The sequence below is a fragment of the Talpa europaea genome, assembly GCF_964194135.1.
Source record: "Talpa europaea genome assembly, chromosome: 1".
Lineage (NCBI taxonomy): Eukaryota > Metazoa > Chordata > Mammalia > Eulipotyphla > Talpidae > Talpa > Talpa europaea.
In genome coordinates this window covers 53728257-53749794 of record NC_140073.1, presented here as the reverse complement: position 1 = coordinate 53749794, position 21538 = coordinate 53728257, and the positions used below count along the sequence as shown (strand labels likewise).

Below are 21538 nucleotides of genomic sequence, written 5' to 3'. Positions count from 1 at the left end.
AATGACCACCCTTAGTGTGGGAGTCAGGAGGTCTGACAGCACCTGACAATCTGTGTTTGAGTCTTGGTGCTGCCACTTTTGGACAGTGTGAAACTCTGTGCTTCACTATCCTTGTCTGTAAACTAGGGATAGATAGTGAAAGTGCCTATTTCTTAGGTTGTTGTGACAAGTAACGGAATTATTACATACAAAGTGTTTAGAACAGTGCCTGACACATTGCAAGCACTCAATTAATGTTAGTTACTACTATCTACTAGTTTATTTTCAAATAAAATTAATATAAAACCCAAAGGAATTCTGTAAGCTTCTTGATACTGTTTTTTTCTTTTATGTTGTAAATGCCTGTACAGTAGGCTGCTAACTTAGATATCCTCAGGTCTTTGAATATTTGGCGTACAGTATAGTTTGAAGACTATTTTTCTGATATAATGTTAATTCTAGGGCTAGAGTTTAAGTTGGAATATCTGGTGGATGGGCAACCTGGGCTTAATTTTCATTGTTTCACTCTAATTCAGTGTGAGATTGATGTGCATCAATCAAACATCAATTATATAGAACAAACAAAAATCACGCAAAACACACAAATTGTGCAGCTCCACACATAATTTGGTCTGATTTAACATCCATTTCATATATGTTGTAAGAAGGATTGATGACTCTTTTTACATCTTGCTTTTAACCTGTGAGTGGATCCTTTTCTTCTTAGGGGTTCATGTGGGATGTGGCTGAGGAACTGAAGGCTATGTTGGTGTTTGCTGAGCATCGATACTATGGAGAATCCCTTCCCTTTGGTGCTGACTCATTTAAGGTTAATATACTTTTTACTTTTAAATTAAAATTTTTTTTTTTAAAGTTTGTAGCATTTTCTATCTACATGTCCCAATGTGAGGAAGAAATGATGTTGTGTTGGGCAACACCACACTGACAGAGAAACGGGAATCATGGAGCAGGCTACATAATGCAAGATGCTGCTGAAGAGCAAGATCCTGGCCCTTTTATTGACACTCAGTATTGGTTGTAAGGGGGAGGAGCAAAAGGAGATTAAGGGGAAGGAGATTATAGAAAAGGGAAGGGTGTAGAAGATTAGGGATTGTGAATCTGCCCTCCAGGCACTTCTTATCTACTTGATGACACACCCTAATCCCCAGCCATGGTTTTAATCTTATCAACAAGGCCATCCACTGATCAGCTTCTGGGGTCCCTTGTCATACATCGGTCCTGGCCCCCCGGGTGTTCACAGTCATACCTAATGATGTATATAAGTCGGGAGTACATGTTATGCATGTGTTATGCATTGGTCCTCAGCCCCCCAGGAGTTCTGGACATACCTCTTGATGCATAACCTTCCCAGTGTGATCCAGCTTTGTGCTCTTGTTTGATTTGAAGGGCTGAAGGGTTGGGCTCCTGTACCTAACTGGCTGGGCCATTTTGACTGTGTTTAGGTGACAAAATGGAGGCCCAAAAGGCTGCCTAGGAGTAGCAGGCCTACAAAATGATAGCTTTAACTTAGAACTGCTTAAAATTTTAATAATTTTGTATTTAATCTTTCTTCTTATATGCAATTTAAAAAAATTGTTATAGGGCAGCCCCCATACAAAACGGGGTGCCTGGCTGTGGGTCCTCACCCGGGCGCTTAAAAGGACTTATCAATACTCTACTGCAGGCACACGCGAAAGGTTAATAAAAGGTTTATTTACAAGGGAAGGGGAAATGAGGAAATGTACAGCTCAGGGAGAAAAGTGGGAGACAAAGTTTTAAATGCGTCCTACCTGATCCGCCAATCAGGAATTCCAAAATGGCGCTCTGAGAGCTGGCCACAAGCCAGGAGCCGTGAAGCCAGGAGGCGAGCGACAGAGCGAGAGACCCCAAGGCCCACGTGTCTGGTTTTTAGACCAACCCTGGCTGCTTAACTCCACCCTCAGGTCCCAGCCACCTTCCCTTTGGTGGTGACGGGATTTGTCTTTCCCAATGTCCTGATGGCTTTGGTCTGGAGTTGGGGTGGAATCCACAAAGCCTGTATGGGATTAGCGCAGGACATCCTTTCCCCCTAACAATTTGAGGTTTTTAAAAATCATTATAATTTTAATGTTAATCTGTTTTTAGCTCAGTGTGATGAGGCTAGAGACAGTGGAGGGAACTTCATTTTTTAAAAAAAGTCATTAAACAATTCTTTTTTATAAATTATACACTTAAGTTATTGGATCTGTCAATGGAACAAAGACAACAAGCACTCAAATGCTCATTATGTTTTCTTAAAAAGGTGTTTTTCGATAAAATAGAATGATCAAAATAAGGAAAAATGATTCAGTGAGGCCAACCGGTTGCTTGGATTCTCTCTAGCCTTGTTCTCACTAGGAGCTTTTGCCTTTGCCATAGATACTATGCCTAATAAACCTGGACACTTTTCTTTCATCTAAGTTACTCATGTACTACTTTGTGATTCTGGCAATGTGAAGTTGTCGTATGTATTTACTATTAGTTAATATTTTTCTTTGAACAACTTACTTTTCAATGTTGGTACTATCGGTAGTGCTCTAAATGGGACACTGAGCTCCATCTCTCTACATTGCAGTGCAGAAATTGTCCTTAAGCAGAGACCTAGATGACCATGGAACTTAGTTTATGAGTTTTCCTTCTTTCAACAATCAGTCTTGTGTTGTCTGTTTTCCAATGCCTGAAAACAGTTGTTACATTTTTTTCTTTTTTAACCTCAATTTCATAGTTGTTTATAAGTGGCAGGGTAATTTGCTCTATGTGTTGGTATATCAGATACAATAATCATCTTTTTAATAAGGAGGGATGGTTTTATTTTTGCTGATTATTCTTCATTTTTTTACAGGATTTAGTTTACCTTTGCCTATAGGGTAGCCATTTTAGATGTATCAAGATTAGAAATAAAGTTTTTAATACAGTATTTGTTAAACTTAGCATGGTGTTTCATCACAGTTGCTATTAAATGTTATTTACACTTTATTTCTGTTCTAAAATTTCAGCAAGGTCTTTGTTAAATAGCATTTAATAGAAATTATGTTTGAATGCAAAACATATTATATGCTCTTCCCACAAACTTAAAATCACTTTTTCATGAGTGGTGTAAACCAACATTTCTTTGACTGGACATTTTAATTTAATTGCCTAGCAATTCTTTTGAAGAATGTTTATCTGACTTTTTTTTTTTTTTTTTTTTTGCTGGATCTGTGCTGTGCCTAAGCTGCTATTATTTATACTCATATTTATACTCATGTTCTTTATTTTTCTTTAGGATCCCAAACACCTGAATTTTCTGACTTCAGAACAAGCTCTGGCTGATTTTGCAGAGTTAATCAAACACTTGAAAAAAACAATCCCAGGAGCTAAAAATCAGCCTTTCATTGCAGTAGGGGGATCTTATGGAGGCATGCTTGCAGCCTGGTTCAGGATGAAATATCCTCATATGGTGGTTGGGTAAATACATTTATGTTGGCTATGGGCACTTCTTAATGATTGTTGAGGCAAAGTTAGAGATTTGTTTTGGGTAAAACATGCTACATCTGTTGTACTGAGATTTCACTATCTCATGAATAGTTATTTTTCTCGATGTCATTTTAATATTTTTCAATATAATTCAATATTCATCTCAATGTCTCTCATTTACACGCAATATCAGGTTCAATGTTAGAATTCAAATTTGCTGAGTTACATCTTTTCTTCTTTTTCTTACTACTTAGTGCTCTTGCAGCCTCTGCTCCTATCTGGCAGTTTGAGGATCTGGTGCCTTGTGATATATTTATGAAGATTGTAACTAAAGATTTTAAGAAAAGTGGCCCAAATTGTTCAGAGAGCATCCGCAGGTCCTGGGGTGCCATTAATCGAATTGCTGCTACAGGTAAGCTTTAAATGAGAGAAAGAAATCACAGGTTTTTAACATTCCATTTGTTAAATTCAAGACTTATCATTTTCTCAGTAAACTTTTTATTTTGGTATAACATACATATTTGAGTGTAGCATGCAGAAAAGTATACAAATCAAAAAATATAGGATGTTTTTACAAAGTGAATACATAGCGTGATTGGCATCCAGATCAATAAATCCACTAATGCCCCCTCCTTCCTTGGCATCTCCCAGTCTAATCACTTTGCTGACTCCTAGAACCATATGTTAATTTTGCTTACCCAAGATATTTTTTAGTAATTGGAATTGCAAAATATGTTTCTTTCTGGTGTGGACTGTCTTTTGTGCTCATTGCTGTTTGTCAGATATATCCATTTATTTCATTCAGCTATAGTTTTTGCATTCTCAATACTCTTTAGTATTCCATTTGTTTGTTTGTTTATTTCAATAGTGTATTTAGAAGGGGAATAATTCAAACTATTAAATCTGGTAAGTTTCACAAGAATAGGCAATTTATCTATCATGGGATGATCCTATTGCTTTAAAAATATTTTATTGAATGTTGAAAAAACATTCTTGGGAAAATGGTATAGTAGATTTGAAACAATGCAAAGCTGGGGAATGTCACAGCTGCTGGGTTCTCCCTCTGCTCTTTCAACTGAAAGACATGACTCAGGCTTAGGGTGCAACAACAAATGGGGTTTATTAACAAAGGAAAAATTGGGAAAAAGGAAAGTTTCTATAGCCACAAATGGCTGACTCTCCTACTTCAGTGTCCACAGTGTCCAGTAGTCCAAATCAAAAACTGCTCATGCAAGATGGCATTGTCCCTTTGATGAGGGCTTGGAGCTGGTGGCACACCTGGTGATGGACCAGGATCCAACTCATGGGGGCAGCTGGAGGTGATCACAGGTAGTGGTGCTGAGGTGGCACTCTAGCAGCCAGCAGCAGCTATCTAGAGGCTGGGCTAGACAGTGCCAGATGCAACAGCATCAGTAGGCAGTGCCAGAATGTCAGAAGTGATGAACAGCTCATAGAGGTGGTGCTAGAGGACCAGGCACCAGTGTTACAGCTCTTAGAGATACCAGGCATAAGGCAATGGTGCCAGTCAGCAAGCAATGTCAGAGGCAATGCTGGAGTTCTGATGTGAAGGTCTTGAGGGTCTGCATAGTCTGTGAAGGTCTCAGATTTCTGCAGGGGTCTGAGAGGTCTGTGAAGGTCTCAAAGGTCTGTGGTCCGCATCAAAGATCTTTCCCAGAGAGGGTCCAGAGGAATGTGTGTCTAAAGCTGTCTGAAGGCCTGCTTATATCCTTTAATACTTACATCCAAATATTTTTAGAATACTTACCTTTCAAACCTGATTGTTCCATTTACAAAACCTGAGTGGTCTCAAAACCTTGAATTGCCCTGTTGGGCACTTAAACCTGATTGGTGCATTGGGATCTTGAACCTCATTGGTTTGTTTTCGAAATTGGCACAGGATTCAAAAGCAAAACCCCAGAAGGCATGTGAGAGACCCACCTGCCCTGTGCTGGCTTGGCTGTTTCCTGCCAGGTGTGCAGTGCAGGGGGTTCAGTGAAGCCAGGATGCTTATCTGAGGCTTGGAGCCTGGGGGCTCCCTGCGCACCAAGCTTGGGCCTCTGTCCCTGTGGCTTGTGCTGGGGCGGAGTCAGTCAGGTTCCCTGCTGAAGCTGCAAGTGCTTCTGTAACAGATTGAGTTTTCTTAAATACCTGTGAAGAATAAATGATCTTGTACAGGAGCAAAAATTTGCCACTTCAAAATATGTCTTTTGAGCAGGAGGTTTATTTCTTGAAAGAGGCTGTGAAGAGTAGGGGGAGATTGCTTTTGATATTTTTATGTAACCTTCTCTCTGTAATGGCCTCTCAAGACCAGATCCCTTTTCTCTTTCTAAGGTGAAGGCAGAACTTAAACCTGCAGTATTTTAATCTACTGTATTTTACTTTCCTGGACACCTCCCTACCCTTCTTTTTCCCATTCCCTACACAGTCCCCTGTTTTAGTTCAATTATCTAATATTGTGTCTAAAGCCCTGTGGGTGAGTTAGTCATACTGGTCTCTCCCATGTATACATGGAGAGAGTATATATGTTATTAACATGTATGTATGTTATTATCAAACTTCTCTTTTGCTTTTTTCTCTATCATTCTGTCTGATGCCTGTTTATTTGAAGCCTAGAAGAATCCAGGGGGCATGGGATGGTTTCCTTTGTACTCCAACAATCTGTAAAGTCTTCTGTTGAGTTGTGCTTTTTAGATTTCAACAATGTGATTCTATTCTTAGGTACTGGCTTGAGTTGGCTTTCGGAAACCCTTCGTTTATGTGACCCATTAGTAGAATCTGAGGATATCCAGCGCTTGAAAGAGTGGATCTCTGAAACCTGGGTAAATCTGGCAATGGTAGACTACCCTTACGCGACCAGCTTTTTACAGCCTTTGCCTGCTTGGCCTATCAAGGTAACAGTAAAACGCCCTTTCATCACCTTGAATAGGATATTTCTCATTTTTTATGTGTGTATTCTCTGATTTTTCAGCATCAGCAGGTTTCAGTGATTTAGGAGGTCTGGAGTTAGTCAAAATTGGACTGGAATTCTAGCTTCTGTCACTTTCTGGCTATTCAGCCTTGAATGTGTTACTTAACTTTATTGAATTGGAAATAGAAATCAAATGCATCAATCTATATAGAGTTGCATGAATTAGAAATAACAACAGTAGTTGTTATTAATGGAATAATTGCAATGTGCCTAGTCCTGTGCTGTCTACACATTGCATACACTTTAATCTTTTTCATATGAGATACATGCTATAATATATGGTCAGTGCTTAGTAAATGGCAACTGTTGTCATAGTGCAATGATTTCAGTCAACTATTAATACATACTAAGTGCTGCAAACATCATAAATGGGTGACCCCTGTAGCAAGGTGGAATGGAAAGAGCATCAATTTGAATGCTGAAGGCTAGGGTTTGATCCAGAACTCCCATTTACCAGCTGTGTGATCATGTGCAAGACACTCTTCTAACACAGCCCTTCATGCCTTCCGCTACAGAATCAGAGACTTATATTTACATACTCAAAAGAGTTTATTTGCTGTGAGTCAAGTAAAATATTGGAAGTGAAAACATTCTGGAAAGTGTAAAGACACATTGCACTCTAAATTTTAAGGTTGTTTTCATACCAAAATTCTTTGTTGTTATATGTAAGTATTCCTTTGTGAACGCCGTTAGTTTTTAGTTTTAAAAACAAAGACTGGCCAGCTTAGAGAATATAACTGACTATAGCTGGAATGATTGCTGGAATATAAACAAAATTGTTAATAAGAGGATGGAGTTTCAAAAGTTCTTTTAATTATCCCTGTGAACTATTAAATTCATATCTTTCTCTAAAACGTTTTGTCTGAAATGAAACAAGGTAATTTGCTACTAGGGTTGTTTTTCTGCATCTGAAAATTTGAACGGCTAGTGGGTGTCTGGCACACAGCAGGCCAGAGGTAAATGAGTGTTGAGTAATTTGAATTTTGGAAATTTAAAGAATTCTTGATTACTTTAAAAATATTTATGATTCTGTTTCCTGCCTGCCCCCTACCGAAAGTAGTTTTTCTCTGTCTCTTGCTTGAGAAACTTTAATTGCCTACATCTATCTCCAGTTTCCTCCTATCTGGTTTTAGAATTTTTCCACTACATGTCTTTGTCTCAAACGTTTAGCTTTAGATCACTTTCTTTCACTGTTCATTCCATTTTCTATTTCTTGACCCCCTCTATGTTCTCCCAACCTGCTAATCCCTGGAACACTACCCAGTTGGGGACCAGTCTTTCACTTGGATAGTTCCATTTAACCGAGACTCCTCCTCCCTCTGATATACTTCCTCCTTTTTAAAGGGCTGACAAACAGCTGTCCTTTCCTGAGTCTGTAACTCAGGCAAAGGATGGTAAGATAATATGTAACAGTTGGGTTTTGAAAAAAAGCTGATAATTTCCAATTCTATCTACTTGGACCTTGTATAGTTCTGAAGGATCCACAGGCAGCTACTGAATATTATTTTCCTTGTCAACTCAGATGTCTTTTTATCTTTGAACTTTGCATACCAGTCTCAGTTTGCTTTTGTTTACTGTTGACAGAAGCTGCAACATTCATGCAGAAATTATCATGGATTTGGCTGATAGAACTCATGGAAGAATATGAAACCTCTCTGTCATTTGACTGCTCTGTCAGCATAAAAACTGCTAGATTCCTTCTCAACTTAAAGATCAGTTTTTAAGGACACTGTAGAATTGTTTTATTTTGGACCCATCTTTTAGCAGATAAATCACACATCTTTTGACTTAGCCTTCTGAACATGCAGATATAGTGAAATAATAAGACAGAAAGTGAAAATCTCTTCCATTTGTCTTTATGCTTGATAATGTATGCAACCTCTCTGGGTGGTTTAAGCGGTTTAAGTGCATTCTATGAAAAGGGAGCTTTTAATGACAAAACTAATGTGATTATCTGAGTGAGTGTGAGAGGGGTATTGAAGCCTTAGAGAAAGAAAATCTGTTAGAAAAGCTGAATGTATCTGCTTAATCCTTTCTCTAATGTGGATGGACCTTATTCTCTGAGAGGCGATTGGTCTTTTTTTTCTTTTAACCTATCCTCTTTCCTTCCTCTTTTAAGAAATTTTCTTTGCCTCTCTTTTCTTTCTCTTATTCAAATGCTTATCCTGGTAGGTAGAGGGACACTTCAAGCTTTTAAACAAATTCTTATCTTTACTTTCTCTGGTGTATGTGGGTTCAAAGGGCAGAACCTAAATATTTGGGTGCAGAGGTGATTGATTAGTTTGGTACTAAAGTTGGAATGTTCTACTCTCTCCACAATTTCTATACTTTTAAAACCAGAATTATTAAAATGAATTTCTTATAGTCTTTTAAAATATTGTCCGAATGTTCACCTTTGTTCCAGGAAATAGTGAATTTTAAAAAAGGGCTTCTGTCATGAGTGGCACATGTAGAAAGTGAATTAAGTGTGTCCATTTCATGTGTTGATTCTTAAGTTTTATTGATTCTCCTGTTTCATAGTTTTTATTTTTATATTGCCACAGAATCCTTCCATTTTACCTAAAACAAACTTAGAAAAACAGAAAGATAATCTAAGACTAAAATATATATTTGTTTGAAAAATTAAGCATGAGACTATAGGTATGTTTAGGTACTTTTTATGTTGTTATTTTTCCCTTACACTGTAATTTCAAAGTTGAAAGTGTGTAATGTAGTGTTTACAAATGGAAGATTCAGAGTAAGTCTGCATTTGAAGCCACTGCATCTGCATCTGCCACTTCTAACTATATGACTTAACTTCTCTGTGCTTTTAATTGTCTCATCTGCAAAATGGGGATAATAATTGTGCAAATGGGAGAAAAAAACACAAGGTACCTACAGTCACGGTTCATGGGTGAAATGGCGGTGGGAGATTTATGGGGACTGTACCTGAGGGGAGAAATCAATTATTGTACAATAATGAACAACAATGGAAGAAAATAAGAAAGTTTATTAAAAAAATAGTACTGTGCTAAATAGATTCATTATGAGAATTTAAGGTTGTAGTATATAGTAAGCGCTAAATCCATGCTGGTTATATAATAATAACAGTAGTTTTTAGTGTTATTAATAAATATCAGGGAGGCAGACTGTTTTAGAGGGCAGAATGAGGAGGACCCCAAGACCTCCAGACCTGCATGCTTTAGATGGCTTCTGCCATCTACCCCATAAAGACAAACATACTATTAGCATGTAAGATCTTCAGTAGCTAAGAACTTTAATAGAGTTAGTGTGCAATAGAGTTAGAGAGAAGAGAAAAAATATTGTCAAAATAGTTTTCCCATGAAATGCCCAAAGTTATCATCACATCATGGGTAAATTTCCAGCCAAACAGGGTTGGCTCAAAGCAGAGTCACTTGAGGCCTGAAAACTTGCCACATGCGTAAGGCACCTTCTGGTGGGGAGCCTCAAGAAAGGGGCAGAAAGGGCCACGCATGTCTGGAATGAAAAGAGTAAAATCAGGGGCCTCCCTGGTGGCGCAAGGGGTTAAGCACAGCACTGTGAAACTATCCACACCCTTTGCAGTGCAAGTTCGATCCCCAGCTGGCCAGGGAGCAACCTACATGGTGCAGCAGACCTCTCCTGTCTCGCCCCCTGCTCCCCTCAGTAGTGTATTTTGTCAGTCTGCCTGTTCTATTTACCGCTCTGTCTCTGGTGAATCTTCTTTCTCACCCCCTCACCTCTGGCTTACACCTAGTTCTTTTTTTTTTTTTTAAGATTTATTTATTTATCTATTTATACAAGCACTGGGTACAGTCAGAAGCATGGGAGGGTGAGAGAATTCACCAGAGCCAGAGCAGGGAGCAGAGCAGGCAGAAGGACTGAAGTACACTGCTGAGGGGAGCGGGAGCAGCTGGCGGCAGGAGAGGTCTGCGCGCCATGCGGGACCCTCCTCCGGTGGCTGGGGAGCATCCGGGGATCGAACCAGCACCGCAGAAGCTGCAGGCAGCTTCGCAACCCAGCGCTCAACCACTGCGCCACCAGGGAGGCCCTACACCCTAGTTCTTTTATGCATAAATAAGTAAATCTTAAAAAAAAAAAAGAGTAAAATCAAAATACAAGTCAAGATAAAGGCCTCCATTGTCAACCTCCCTATAGGTCTCTTACCAACTTCTCTTTCAAGCTTCTCAATCTGATACAGGGCAGGGAGAGGGGCACCCCAGAGCCCCAAACCTGCCTGCTCTAAATAGGTTCTGCCATCTGCCGCATCAACACAAAACATATGAGATTTTTAATGAAAAGGAACTTTAATACAATTAGTAAATGATACAGAAAAGACAAAGAATATAGTTTCTAAATCAAGTACCCAAAGTTACCCGTCCCCTTGTGAGTAAAAGTCCACCCAAGCAGGATTGGCCCAGAGCAGGGCCCCAAAGCCTGCCACAACTCTAAAGCATCTTCCAGTGGGGACCCACAGAAAAGGATCAGAAACAACCAGACAAGTCTGGGAGGAAAAGAGCAAAATCAAAATCAAGACAAAAACCGCCATTGTTACCTCCCCATGGGTTTCTCACCCACATCCATGTCACCCAGTCCACGACCAAAAGGCAAGCGCAGTTTCTTCACATGTCTCTCGGCTCCATGTGCCTCCACCAGGTCTCCTCCTGGCTCTCCATCCTGCTTCCTTCTTTTCCCAGTCTCCTCTCCAGCTTCTTCTCCTCCCTACTCAGCTTCATCCTCCTTTGGGTGGGGCAGGGAACCTAGAACTTACCCTTTTCCTGGGCACCACCCTCTTACACGTCCATGTCCCCCACATTCCTGGTAAAAGCCCAAGGCCAAGGGCCTCCCTGGTGGCATGGGGGTTAAAGTCTCAGCACTATCAAGCTACCAAGCTATCACCAGCCACTGTGGCATGAATTCGATCCCTAGCCAGGGAACTGACCCACATGGCATAGCCGACCTCTCCTCTCTCGCTGGCTGCTCCCCTTAGCAGTGTTTTTCAGTGGATCTTCCTGTTCTGCTCTCCACTCTGTCTCTGGTGAATCCTCTTCACCCCCCTCTCGCACCTCTGGCCTACTCCCCAGTTCTTGTATGCATAAATAAATTTTAAAAATCTTAAAAAATAAAGCCCAAGGCTGAGAAGCAAGCATGGCATCTTCTTTATATGTTTCTCTCTTCCACGTACCTCTTCCAAGTCTTCTCCTAGTCTTCTTCTCCTTTTTTAAAGACATTTATTTTACAAGAACTGGGGAATAGGCCAGATGTGCGGGAGGGTAAGAGGATTCACCAGAGCCAGAGCGGGGAACAGAACAGGCAAACTGATGAAATTGATGAAATACACTGCTGAAGGGAGCAGTGGGCGAGACAGGAGAGGTCTGCCGCGCCATGTGGGTTGCTCCCTGGCCGGTGGGGATTGAACCCACACTGCAAAATAGCTTCACAGCACTGCGCTCAAACACCTGCGCCACCAGGGAGGCCCTTCCCCTAGTCATTGTCTTCCAGCCTTCTCTCCAGTCTTCCTTTTAGCTTCCCCTTGCTGCTTAGCTTCACCCTTCCTTAGGTGGGGCAAGGACTTTCTCTGGGGATTACACAGTTATAATTGTCTGAATTCAGAACTTGTGGTCACAGTTTTTAAATTATGTATCTAAAATTAGACTTCTCTGAGCTTGTTTTCTACTCTGTGGAGTGAAGATGGTCATTATGTTTCTCCCTGGATCATTGATGGGAAAGCACCTGCCCTTAAGGAACATAGACTAGTGCTAACATCTGCAGCTCCAACTGCCCCTATGTGCATATATGGTGTAAGTAGGAATGTTAAGCCTTAAGTAGAAATTATTTGGAAGATGCTGTTTATAATATCTACAAAATAAGTAAGTATAGTATGGTACGGTACAGTATAGTATAGTATAGTATAGTATAGTATAGTATAGTATAGTATAGTATAGTATAGTATAGTATAGGTGCCATCTGGGTATTGAGTATTTTGGACAGAAGTGGTGGACAGGAAGATCATTTATTGTCTGCTCAGATCACAGTCCCTTAGGATACAATCAGTAGGCCAGGGACTTCCCGCATCAGGTAGGTAATATCTATAAATTATCAGGCTTAAATTGAAGTATTTTATAGGACTGAACTAAATATGTCAATATTTTACTTTTTACCAGCAATTTTATGTGGTTTAAATTAATATTAATATTAAGTTAATAATAATAATAATTAATATTAAGTTTAAATTAATATTAAGTATGCATTTTTATTAAAAGTATAAGAAAATCTTTTGAATTAATACAGTCTTTGAATCATGTGAGAATGGTGCTGAGCTCTTGCTAGTGTGACATCAGTATTTTTTTTTAATATTTCATTTACTACATGCTATCGAAATTGTAAGGATTAGGATTTTTGATTTCACAGAATCTTTGAGCAGAAAGGAACTTTTGGAGCACCTAAAATAATAATATTACCTTAGTAAATTTATTAGTATTTTGAAGGAAAAATTTTAAGTGATATTCTTCCAGAGTCTAGCTAGCATATTGGTAGAATTATAAATTGGTATTTCCTTTCTATAATGCAGTTTGACAGTATGTAGCAAAGGTTTTAAAACTGATTATTTCCTTTGGACTAGTAATTCCTCTAAGAATTTATCTAAAAAAAACAAGGATATCTATAAGGATCTAACTCAAGGACACTTATTGTAGCCTTATGTGTAGTAATGAAAGATTGGGAGTAATTATCAATCATCACTTGCAAGTCTTCTCCAGCTTTTCAGCTCCTCATCCTGATTGCTTCTCTCTGGATTTTCTCATGTTGGTCAGTGTCCTTACATGTAGGCACTCAGGACTGGACCCAGGACCCCCAGGGTGCTCTGATCTCACGGAGTATAGTGGGCCCAGCATTGCCCTTAAGCTAAACTAAACATAGGGTTTCTATCAGCAGAGACCAAGTTTCTGACCATGATCTTCTTTCTCTATAACTGGATTGTTGAAACTCAGCTATTTTCAGCCCATGTGTTAGCATACAACTGAGGGGGATACTGTGGGACCTCCAAACTTGTACTCCCTTGAAAAGGGTCTGGTCATCTGTAAGCACAAAGACAAAGCAAACTTTTACTGTGAAATAACTTTAATAGAATTAGTGTGTTCAGAGAGAAAAGAAAAGCAAGACTATTCCAAATAAAACACCCCAGATTACCCATTCCCTGTGGGTAAATGCCCAAACAGGGTTGGCCCTAAGCAGGGCCAGTGAGACCTGAAATCTTGCCACAAGTCTAAGGTGCCAGACACCTTCTGGCAGGGAACCATAGGAAAGGGGCAGATGGAGCCAGGCAAGTCTGAGAGGAAAGAAGCAAAATCAAACTACAAATAAAGGTAACAGCTGCCATTGTCAGCCTCCCCATGTGCTTCTCACCCACATGTCTCTTCCAAATATCTCTATATCTCTCTCCTTGAAGTCTCCCAAGTCCCTGATGAAAGTCCAAAGCTGAGAAATAAGTGAGCCCTTCTCCACATCTTCCTCTGAGCCTACCTGCCTTTCATGTTTCACCTGACCATTTAGCTCTGCCCCTCATTAAGTCTGGGCAGGAACATGGTACTTCGTACTTTTATGAGGATGCCTCTAACACATACAGGTTTCCAGGCATGTTTATGTTTTTTAAGAAATGACAGTAACTTCTGTTTGCAGAGATGGCTATTCATGGAGACTCCTTTTCTTTGCCTGACAGGGGCACAGTGTTTTAGCTCAGCTCTGATGCCAGCATGTGAGTCATACTTACTACTGTTCTTTTTCAGTTTCAGTCTACTTATTGCTGCATTTCAGTAGTCCCTTCTCTCCCCAGCTTGCATCATCACCCTGTCTTGTATACCATGCTGCTTTTTTCAGCGTTCCATAGATCTACTGTATATTTTTATGCCGTGTTTTGGAAGAGCCAAGTTTCTGTTGGCATCTACTTTCAAGGAAAAATGCTGCCCAACTGTTGGCAGTAGGTGGTTTAATAAATTTTTTGATTGGTTCTTGATTTACATACTTTCTTGGTACTTCTATTTGGCATATTTCTTAGGAATGTTTTCCAGAAAAGTGCTGTGCAAACATTAGGAATTTTTGACTTGCCACGGTTAATTAAGAATAATTAATTTAAAATTAAATAATTAAAATTAAAATCAAATAATTAATTTAAAATTAATTTAAAATACTGTTTTGTCTTTCTTCCTTCAACGTGCATTTCCTTAATTGCTTTAGGTTTCATAGGTTTATGAAGCTCTCAGTTTAGCTCAGCTGTTTCTTTCTTTCTTTTTTTTTTTTAAAGATTTATTTATTTATTTGTATAAGCACTGGGTACAGTCAGAAGCGCGGGAGAGTGAGAGAATTCACCAGAGCCAGAGCGGAGAGCAGAACAGGCAGACTGACGAAGTACACTGCTGAGGGGAGTAGCGGGCAGCAGGAGAGGTCTGCGCGCCATGTGGGACCCTCGCCGGGGCTGGGGGGTTGGGGATCAAACCTGCGCTGCAGAGGCCTAGAGCAGCTTCGCAACCCAGTGCTCAACCGGTGCGCCACCAGGGGAGGCCCACAGCTCTGTTTCTTTATGTACATCCTAAACTCTGGTATATTTTATTCGTATGACCTCACAGTTACTTTAAAAAGTAAAGCCTATTATTTGGATATACCTTAGTTTCTGACTTTTCTCACTCAGCATTTCTGAAAACTAATTGGAATAATGCACACTCTGTCTTCCCTTTGGAAAGTCACATTTCATTTGAAAGTATTAAAGACTCAGACTCTGGAGAATTCCTGCAGTGAAGAAAACTATTCACATTTGCTAATATATTTCCTAAAATTATTTGGCTATGAAATCCTTTTTCCCACAAAGTACCATTTAACATCCCATAGAAACATTGTGCTGAATACATTTGGGGAGAAGCATTGGCTTTTCCCAGTGAGTCATTTCCTGTCTTTCCAAGTTTCCCTTTTTTTCAGGAAGGTGTTGAGAGCAGATGGTCCCAGGCAGACCTGTGATGAGAGAATGGGTTACCTTTCTTCTCAGCACTTTCTTTCCTAGCTAAGAGCATGTCTCCCACCAGCCCAGGCCTAGTTCTTACTGCCCAGAATCTCTCTCTGAAGGAGGGTCACTGGGCTTTTCCTTCTGGCTCCTTCTTCAGACTGGTTTCCTCCCCCATCCCTCCTTCATTTTTTTTTTTTTTTTAAATCAGAACGTACCTGTGCCTATTTTGTATACATCTTTTCTCCGTGAAATTCAAAAGGACCAGATCACTGAATTTTTGACTCTTTGTTAATAGAGGATGCAAACTTAATGTGCTTTTCTTGCCACAGGGGCTATTTGCAGTTTTACAGGTGGATGCTCTCTTTCTTTCTTTTTTAAAGATTTATTTATGCATACAAGAATTGGGTTTAGAGGCCAAAGGTGCAAGGGGTGAGAGGATTCACCAGAGACAGAGTGGGGCACAGAACAGACAGATTGACTGAAATTAACTGCTGAGGGGAACAGTGGGCAAGGCAGGAGAGGTCTGCTGTGCCAGTGGGTAGTTCCTGGCCGGGTGTCGAACTCGTGCTGCAGTGGCTGCAGATAGCTTCATAGTTCTGTGACTTAACCCCTAGAGCCACCAGGGAGGCCCACAGGTGGATACTTTCCAAGCTGTGTAGCATTATGGAAATATGACTATTTCACAGCCAGAAAGACATGGGGTTTAATATAAGTCAATCATTCGCTACCAATGCTAGCTGAATGACCTTGAATAAAATGATTTGACCTAAAAATTAGTTTCTTCATGTAAACTTTTGGGACAATAAATAATATATCTAATGGGATTATTTGAGAATTAAGTGATATAATGATTGTAAACTCAGGGCTCAATAATCAGTAGATATAGTTGTTATTTAGCTATGATTTATTTCTTGTGATTTTCCCCCAACATTTTATTATAAAAATTTTAATCACAGAAAATTTGAAATAATTGAACAGTGAATTCTCAAAAACCTGCTATCTAAATTCTATAAATGATACTTTGCAATATTTGATTTATTACCTCCATATTCATCTGCCATTCTTTTTTTCTTCATTCCTTCTTAATTTTAAAAAGTGTTTAAAGGTAAGTTGTGGATATCAATATGCTTTCTTGTAAATGCTAAAGCTTTAACATTATTAACTAGAGTTCAGTATTTCTTTTTTTTTTTTTTTTGATGTGAGACTTATGTGTGGTAAAATGCAGGAATTGTAAGCGTACCATTTGCTATGTAACTTAGAGCCCTATGATGGTATGGAATATTTGCATATTCCTGAAATGTTCCCATTCCCTTATCTAGTTGGTTCCTGCCTTCACTTCCAGTCCAGAGACTCCAAGCCCAGGCTTTTTATTGCCTGTGATTTTTGTGCTAGAATTTCAGACACTGATTATATATTTGGGAACTGCGAGCTTCATGATAATGTTTCTAATCACACAACTAATGTTGGAGCTTGGTGTAGTTTTTCCATAAGACATTTTATAAATTTTACATTTTTCAAAAAATGTAATAACTATTTAGCTGCAACTAAACATTTAGTGAAGGCACAAAGAAGTGAGTGATCTAGTTCTCTCTGATTTGAAGGCATAGACAAGGATGGTCTCATCTTAAAGAAGATGATACCTGAGCTAGTATTGTGGAAGATAATTGGCGTTTGACAGGTATTAGTTGAGTAGGAGATGGGGAAAGGACATTTTGGGTGAGCAGAGGCAAGGAGGAAGGAGGGAACTTGGCATGGCAGATGTGGTTTTGCTAGCATGGACCAAAGACTGCAGAAGATGAAGTTAGGATGGTAAGTGGGAAGGACCTGGCAACCATGCAAATGACTTTGTTTTATTTTTGTATTGCAAGTCATTTAGAAGGTTTATTCATTTATGAAAGAGATTACACTCAAGTGATAGAAATTGTCAAGTATTGTTGTTAGATGATCAAAGTTGTTTTATGGTCAAATGAGAAACGTATTTCATTTTATTAAACCATAATTTTATATTCATATTCTGACTCTCCCCTTTTCCTCTCTCTTAAATGACAGGTAGTGTGCCAGTTTTTGAAGGACCCCAGTGTATCAGATGTACAGATGCTGCAAAATATTTCCCAAGCTCTGAACATATATTACAATTATTCAGGCCAGGCAAAATGCCTGAATATGTCTGAGACAGCAACTAGCAGTCTGGGTTCTATGGGTTGGAGCTATCAGGTAAGTGTGAATGATTTCCCAAGTGGAACTTGCATTTCACTGATGTGATTATACTGTAATTGAGAGTTTATAAGATTTTATTACCTAACCTGGATCCAAATTTGGACTCTGTTCCCTGACACTGTGGATGGATTACTCATTCATTCATTTGTTCATTCACTTATTCGTTCATCACCAAATATATTTTGAATATTTACCATGTCTAGTTACCCTCTAAGCTCCAAAGATAAAAAGATAAATAAGATAGGCAACTAAACTAATGTGACAGTAGGACTTGATGAGTCCTACAAAGGAAACATTTTATGGACACAGAAAAGAAAGGGAGCCTAACTTACATCTCTCTGATCCTCCATACCTTCATCCATACAATGAAATTAATAATACTACTACTTTGGGGCCTCCCTGGTGGCGCAAGGGGTTAAGCACTGCACTATGAAGCAACCTGCAGCCTCTGCAGCACGAGTTCAATCCCCTGCTGGCCAAGGAGCAACCCACATGGTGCAGTAGACCTCTCCTGACTTGCCCGCTGCTCCCCTCAGTGGTGGATTTCAGTCAGTCTGCCTGTTCTGTTCCCCGCTCTGTCTCTGGTAAATCCTCTCACCCCCAGCATCTCTGGCCTGTACCCCAGCTCTTGTATGCATAAATAAATCTTTAAAAAATAATAATAATAATACTTTGCCTTGAGAGCTTTTTTTGAGACTTGAGTATGATAATGGAGAGAAAGCAGTTTACAAAGAAGGGACATATAGCCCTAACTTTTGTGACTTCTCAACTAAGCCTTTCCAGGAATAATGAGAGGTAGTATGACATAGAGGTCAACGGCAAGGACTCTGAAACCAGACTGCCTAAGTTCAAACCCTGACTTTGCTGTTTACTAGCTGTGTAACCTTAAACAATTTATTTAACCCCTGTGAGCCTCATTTTTTTCATTGCATTCTCTCCTGTATGTTTTTTCAGGCCTGCACAGAAATGGTCATGCCCTTTTGTTCTGATGGTTTCACTGACATGTTTGAACCTCATGAATGGAACTTGAAGGAATTTTCTGAGGAGTGTTTTAAACAGTGGCGAGTGAGACCGAGGCCTTCCTGGATCACTACTTTGTATGGAGGCAAAAATATCAGCTCACACACAAACATCATTTTCAGGTGAGTTTGGCCGTGTGAGAGAAAAACTGTTCTTGAAGATGTTTGTGGTATAGATGAGATAATAGAAACAGGACAATGCTGAACAATAGAACAATACAGAATCCAACAGTGATATCTATCATGTTTCCCCACTCCATGAAAGACAGAGGATGTGGAGAAAAGATATGATTTTCTACTCAGTTACAATATATTTAAAGGCTTAGAAACAACAAAAAAATTAAAATGTTGAAAATAATTCTCCACAAAATGAAGTACCATCTTTTGTTTTCAGTTTGCCTTATTATTACTACTATTATTAATGATAATTTTTTATAGTATTTATTCAAACAAAATCTTATCAAGTGCCCACTCTGTGCTGTTCTGTCACTATATGAGGCACTGTAAATAAATTACCTAATTGAATCTTAAACTGTGCAAACCTGTGAGCAGTGTTATAGTTTGTGTGTCCTCACTTGGGTGCTTATAAGCATAAGACACAGTTCAGACTCAGCATTTATTTACAAAGGATTTATTTACACAGAGGTTAGGGAAATAAGGAAATTGGGAGAAAGGAAAGTTACTAAGGCCACAAGTAGCCCTCTGTCCTGCCCCAGATCATATCTGTAGTGTCCAGTATTCCAAACCAAAAGTTGCTCATGTAAGATGGTGTCTCTTTGAGAGCCTGGACCAAGGTCAATTCATGGTGGCAGCTGGAGGTTGTCACAGATGACACTGCTGAAGCAGCACTGCAGCAGCCAGTGGCATCTCTCTGGAGACCCAGTGGGCAGTGCCAGAGGCAGGAGCAACAAGAGATGGAGCTGGTGTGCCAGAGGCAGGAGTGGCAGGTAGGCAGCAGTGGCAGAGGATCAAAAGTGGCAGAGAGCTCTTAGAGGTGGCTAGAAACAGGTCAGCAGTGCTGGTTAGCACCAGTTAGCAGGTGGCAATGTAGAGAATCAAGCAGCCCTGGAAAGCTCTTTAAGAGGAAGTGCCAGAGTATAACTTTTTCAAAGGTGCTGGGCTCAAGCCAGCAGCACCTTTCAGCAGGCAATGCAGAAGTAGAGCCAGAGGCAGAAGCAGTGGTCAGTCAGGTAGCAGCAATTGATGTTTTCAGAGTGACAGTTGGAGAATTGAAGGCAGGAACTAAAGGTCTCAAAGATTTGAAGTAAAATTCTTCCCAGGAGAGAGTGTCTTGACTCTTAAGCAAAGGTCTCAATGACGCAAAGAGGTCTTACAGTCTGACGTGAAGGTCTAAGTGTGCATCTGTCTGCTGCCTTGGCTTATATCTCTTTCAGGGTGCCCATGTCTCAAACCTGATTGATGGGTTTTCAAAACTGCAGGTTTCCAAACCGAAACCCACTCTGCGCCAGGGTCAGCCATCAAATCCAGCTCACACTGGTGAGCACCAGGGGCCCCTGCAGCGGAGCCAGGCATACTCTGCTGTACCCTGATCCAGGAGCCACTGGGGTCCTTAGTGTTACAAATCCTTCTGTAGTTGTTAAGTTCCTTTTTCACTGAGGAGGAAAGTGAAGGTCACTATGTTCACTCATTTGCCAAAGCTATCCAACTTTTTTTTTTGTTGCTGAGTAGTAAGGCCAGATTTCAATTTTGGCCTGTCTGACTACAAAACCCATATTTGTTCTTCTATATTATACTGCTACTTAAGACATGACATATTTGGTATTGATTTTAAACGATACAAAGCCTGGAAGATGTCACAGTTCTTAGGTTCTTACCTTGTGTTCACAATTGCAAGACACAACTCAGCCTCAGAGAGATTGGGAAAATGGAGTTTCTAAGGCTACAAATGGCTGTCTTATGCAGTATAGTATCCACAATGTCCAACAGTCCAAATCAAAGTCTGCTCATGCAAGATGGTGGTGGCCTTCTGATGAGAGCCTGGTAAGCAGTGGAATAGGATCCAACTCAGGTTGGCAGCTGGAGGTGATCTGTCAGGAATAGCAATCCAAAGGCCTGCCTGGGCAGCGTGGGATGCAGCAGCCCCAGCAGGTGGTGCCTGAGGATCAGAAGTCGTGGACAGCTCTTAAAAATGGCCAGCACAGGTCAGCAGTGCCTAAATAATGCTCATCAGCACTGGTCAGCAGGCAGCGTTGTTAGAGAACCACACACCAGTGTTAATAGCTCTTAGGGATGCCGGCATGAGGCAGTTCCAGGGGCCCAGAACCAGTGTACAGCTCTTTCAAAGACACTGGGCACAGGCCAGAAGTGCCAGTCTATAATCTATTTTGGAGTGAGGGCTGGAGGCAGGAGCAGCAGTCAGGCTGTAGTTTGCAGTACGATGCCCTGAGTCTGAAAGAATCTGTCTGAAGGCCTCTGAAACCTTGCCTTATATCCCCTTCAGGGTTTCTGGCTTTGAAGCCTGATTGATCCATTTACAATTCCAGCTCTGTTTTCAAGACTTGATTGGTACTCGGAGAGCTCAGATCTGATTGATCTGTTCACAATACCTGAATGGTCTCAAAATCTTGACTGGTGGTGGCTGGAACTTGAACCTGATTAGTCCACTGGGAGCTTGAACTTGATTAGGCCGTGGGCAATTTCAGTGTGGTATTCAAAAACTGAAACCTCACCAGCTTATCCAAACCTAATCTGTGCTGATGTGGGCCGCAAAATGGAGTTGGGCAGGGAAACTCTGCTGCATCTGAATGGTGCCGTGAGAGGCTCCCACTGGGGCAGAGCTGGTCAAGTGCTGCCACTGCTGGAGCCACAAGACTGGCCTGAGGGCTGCATGCTGAGCTCGGCCTCTCTCTATGGTTAGCTTTGGGATGGGGCAAGTTTTGCAGCAGGTGC

At 40.4% G+C, this 21538-nt stretch overlaps 1 protein-coding gene across 1 annotated transcript in view; it reads left to right on the top strand.

The window, feature by feature from the left end:
* PRCP (prolylcarboxypeptidase) overlaps positions 1-21538 on the top strand; it is a gene marked incomplete at both ends in the record, with an annotated part of 79834 nt that overhangs the window by 39867 nt on the left and 18429 nt on the right. Inside the window, 6 exons of the mRNA XM_084237027.1 lie at positions 707-808; positions 3263-3444; positions 3708-3865; positions 6172-6344; positions 17442-17606; positions 18564-18751. Coding sequence (XP_084093153.1) covers positions 707-808; positions 3263-3444; positions 3708-3865; positions 6172-6344; positions 17442-17606; positions 18564-18751 — 968 coding nt within the window. The remainder of the gene's footprint in view (positions 1-706; positions 809-3262; positions 3445-3707; positions 3866-6171; positions 6345-17441; positions 17607-18563; positions 18752-21538) is intronic.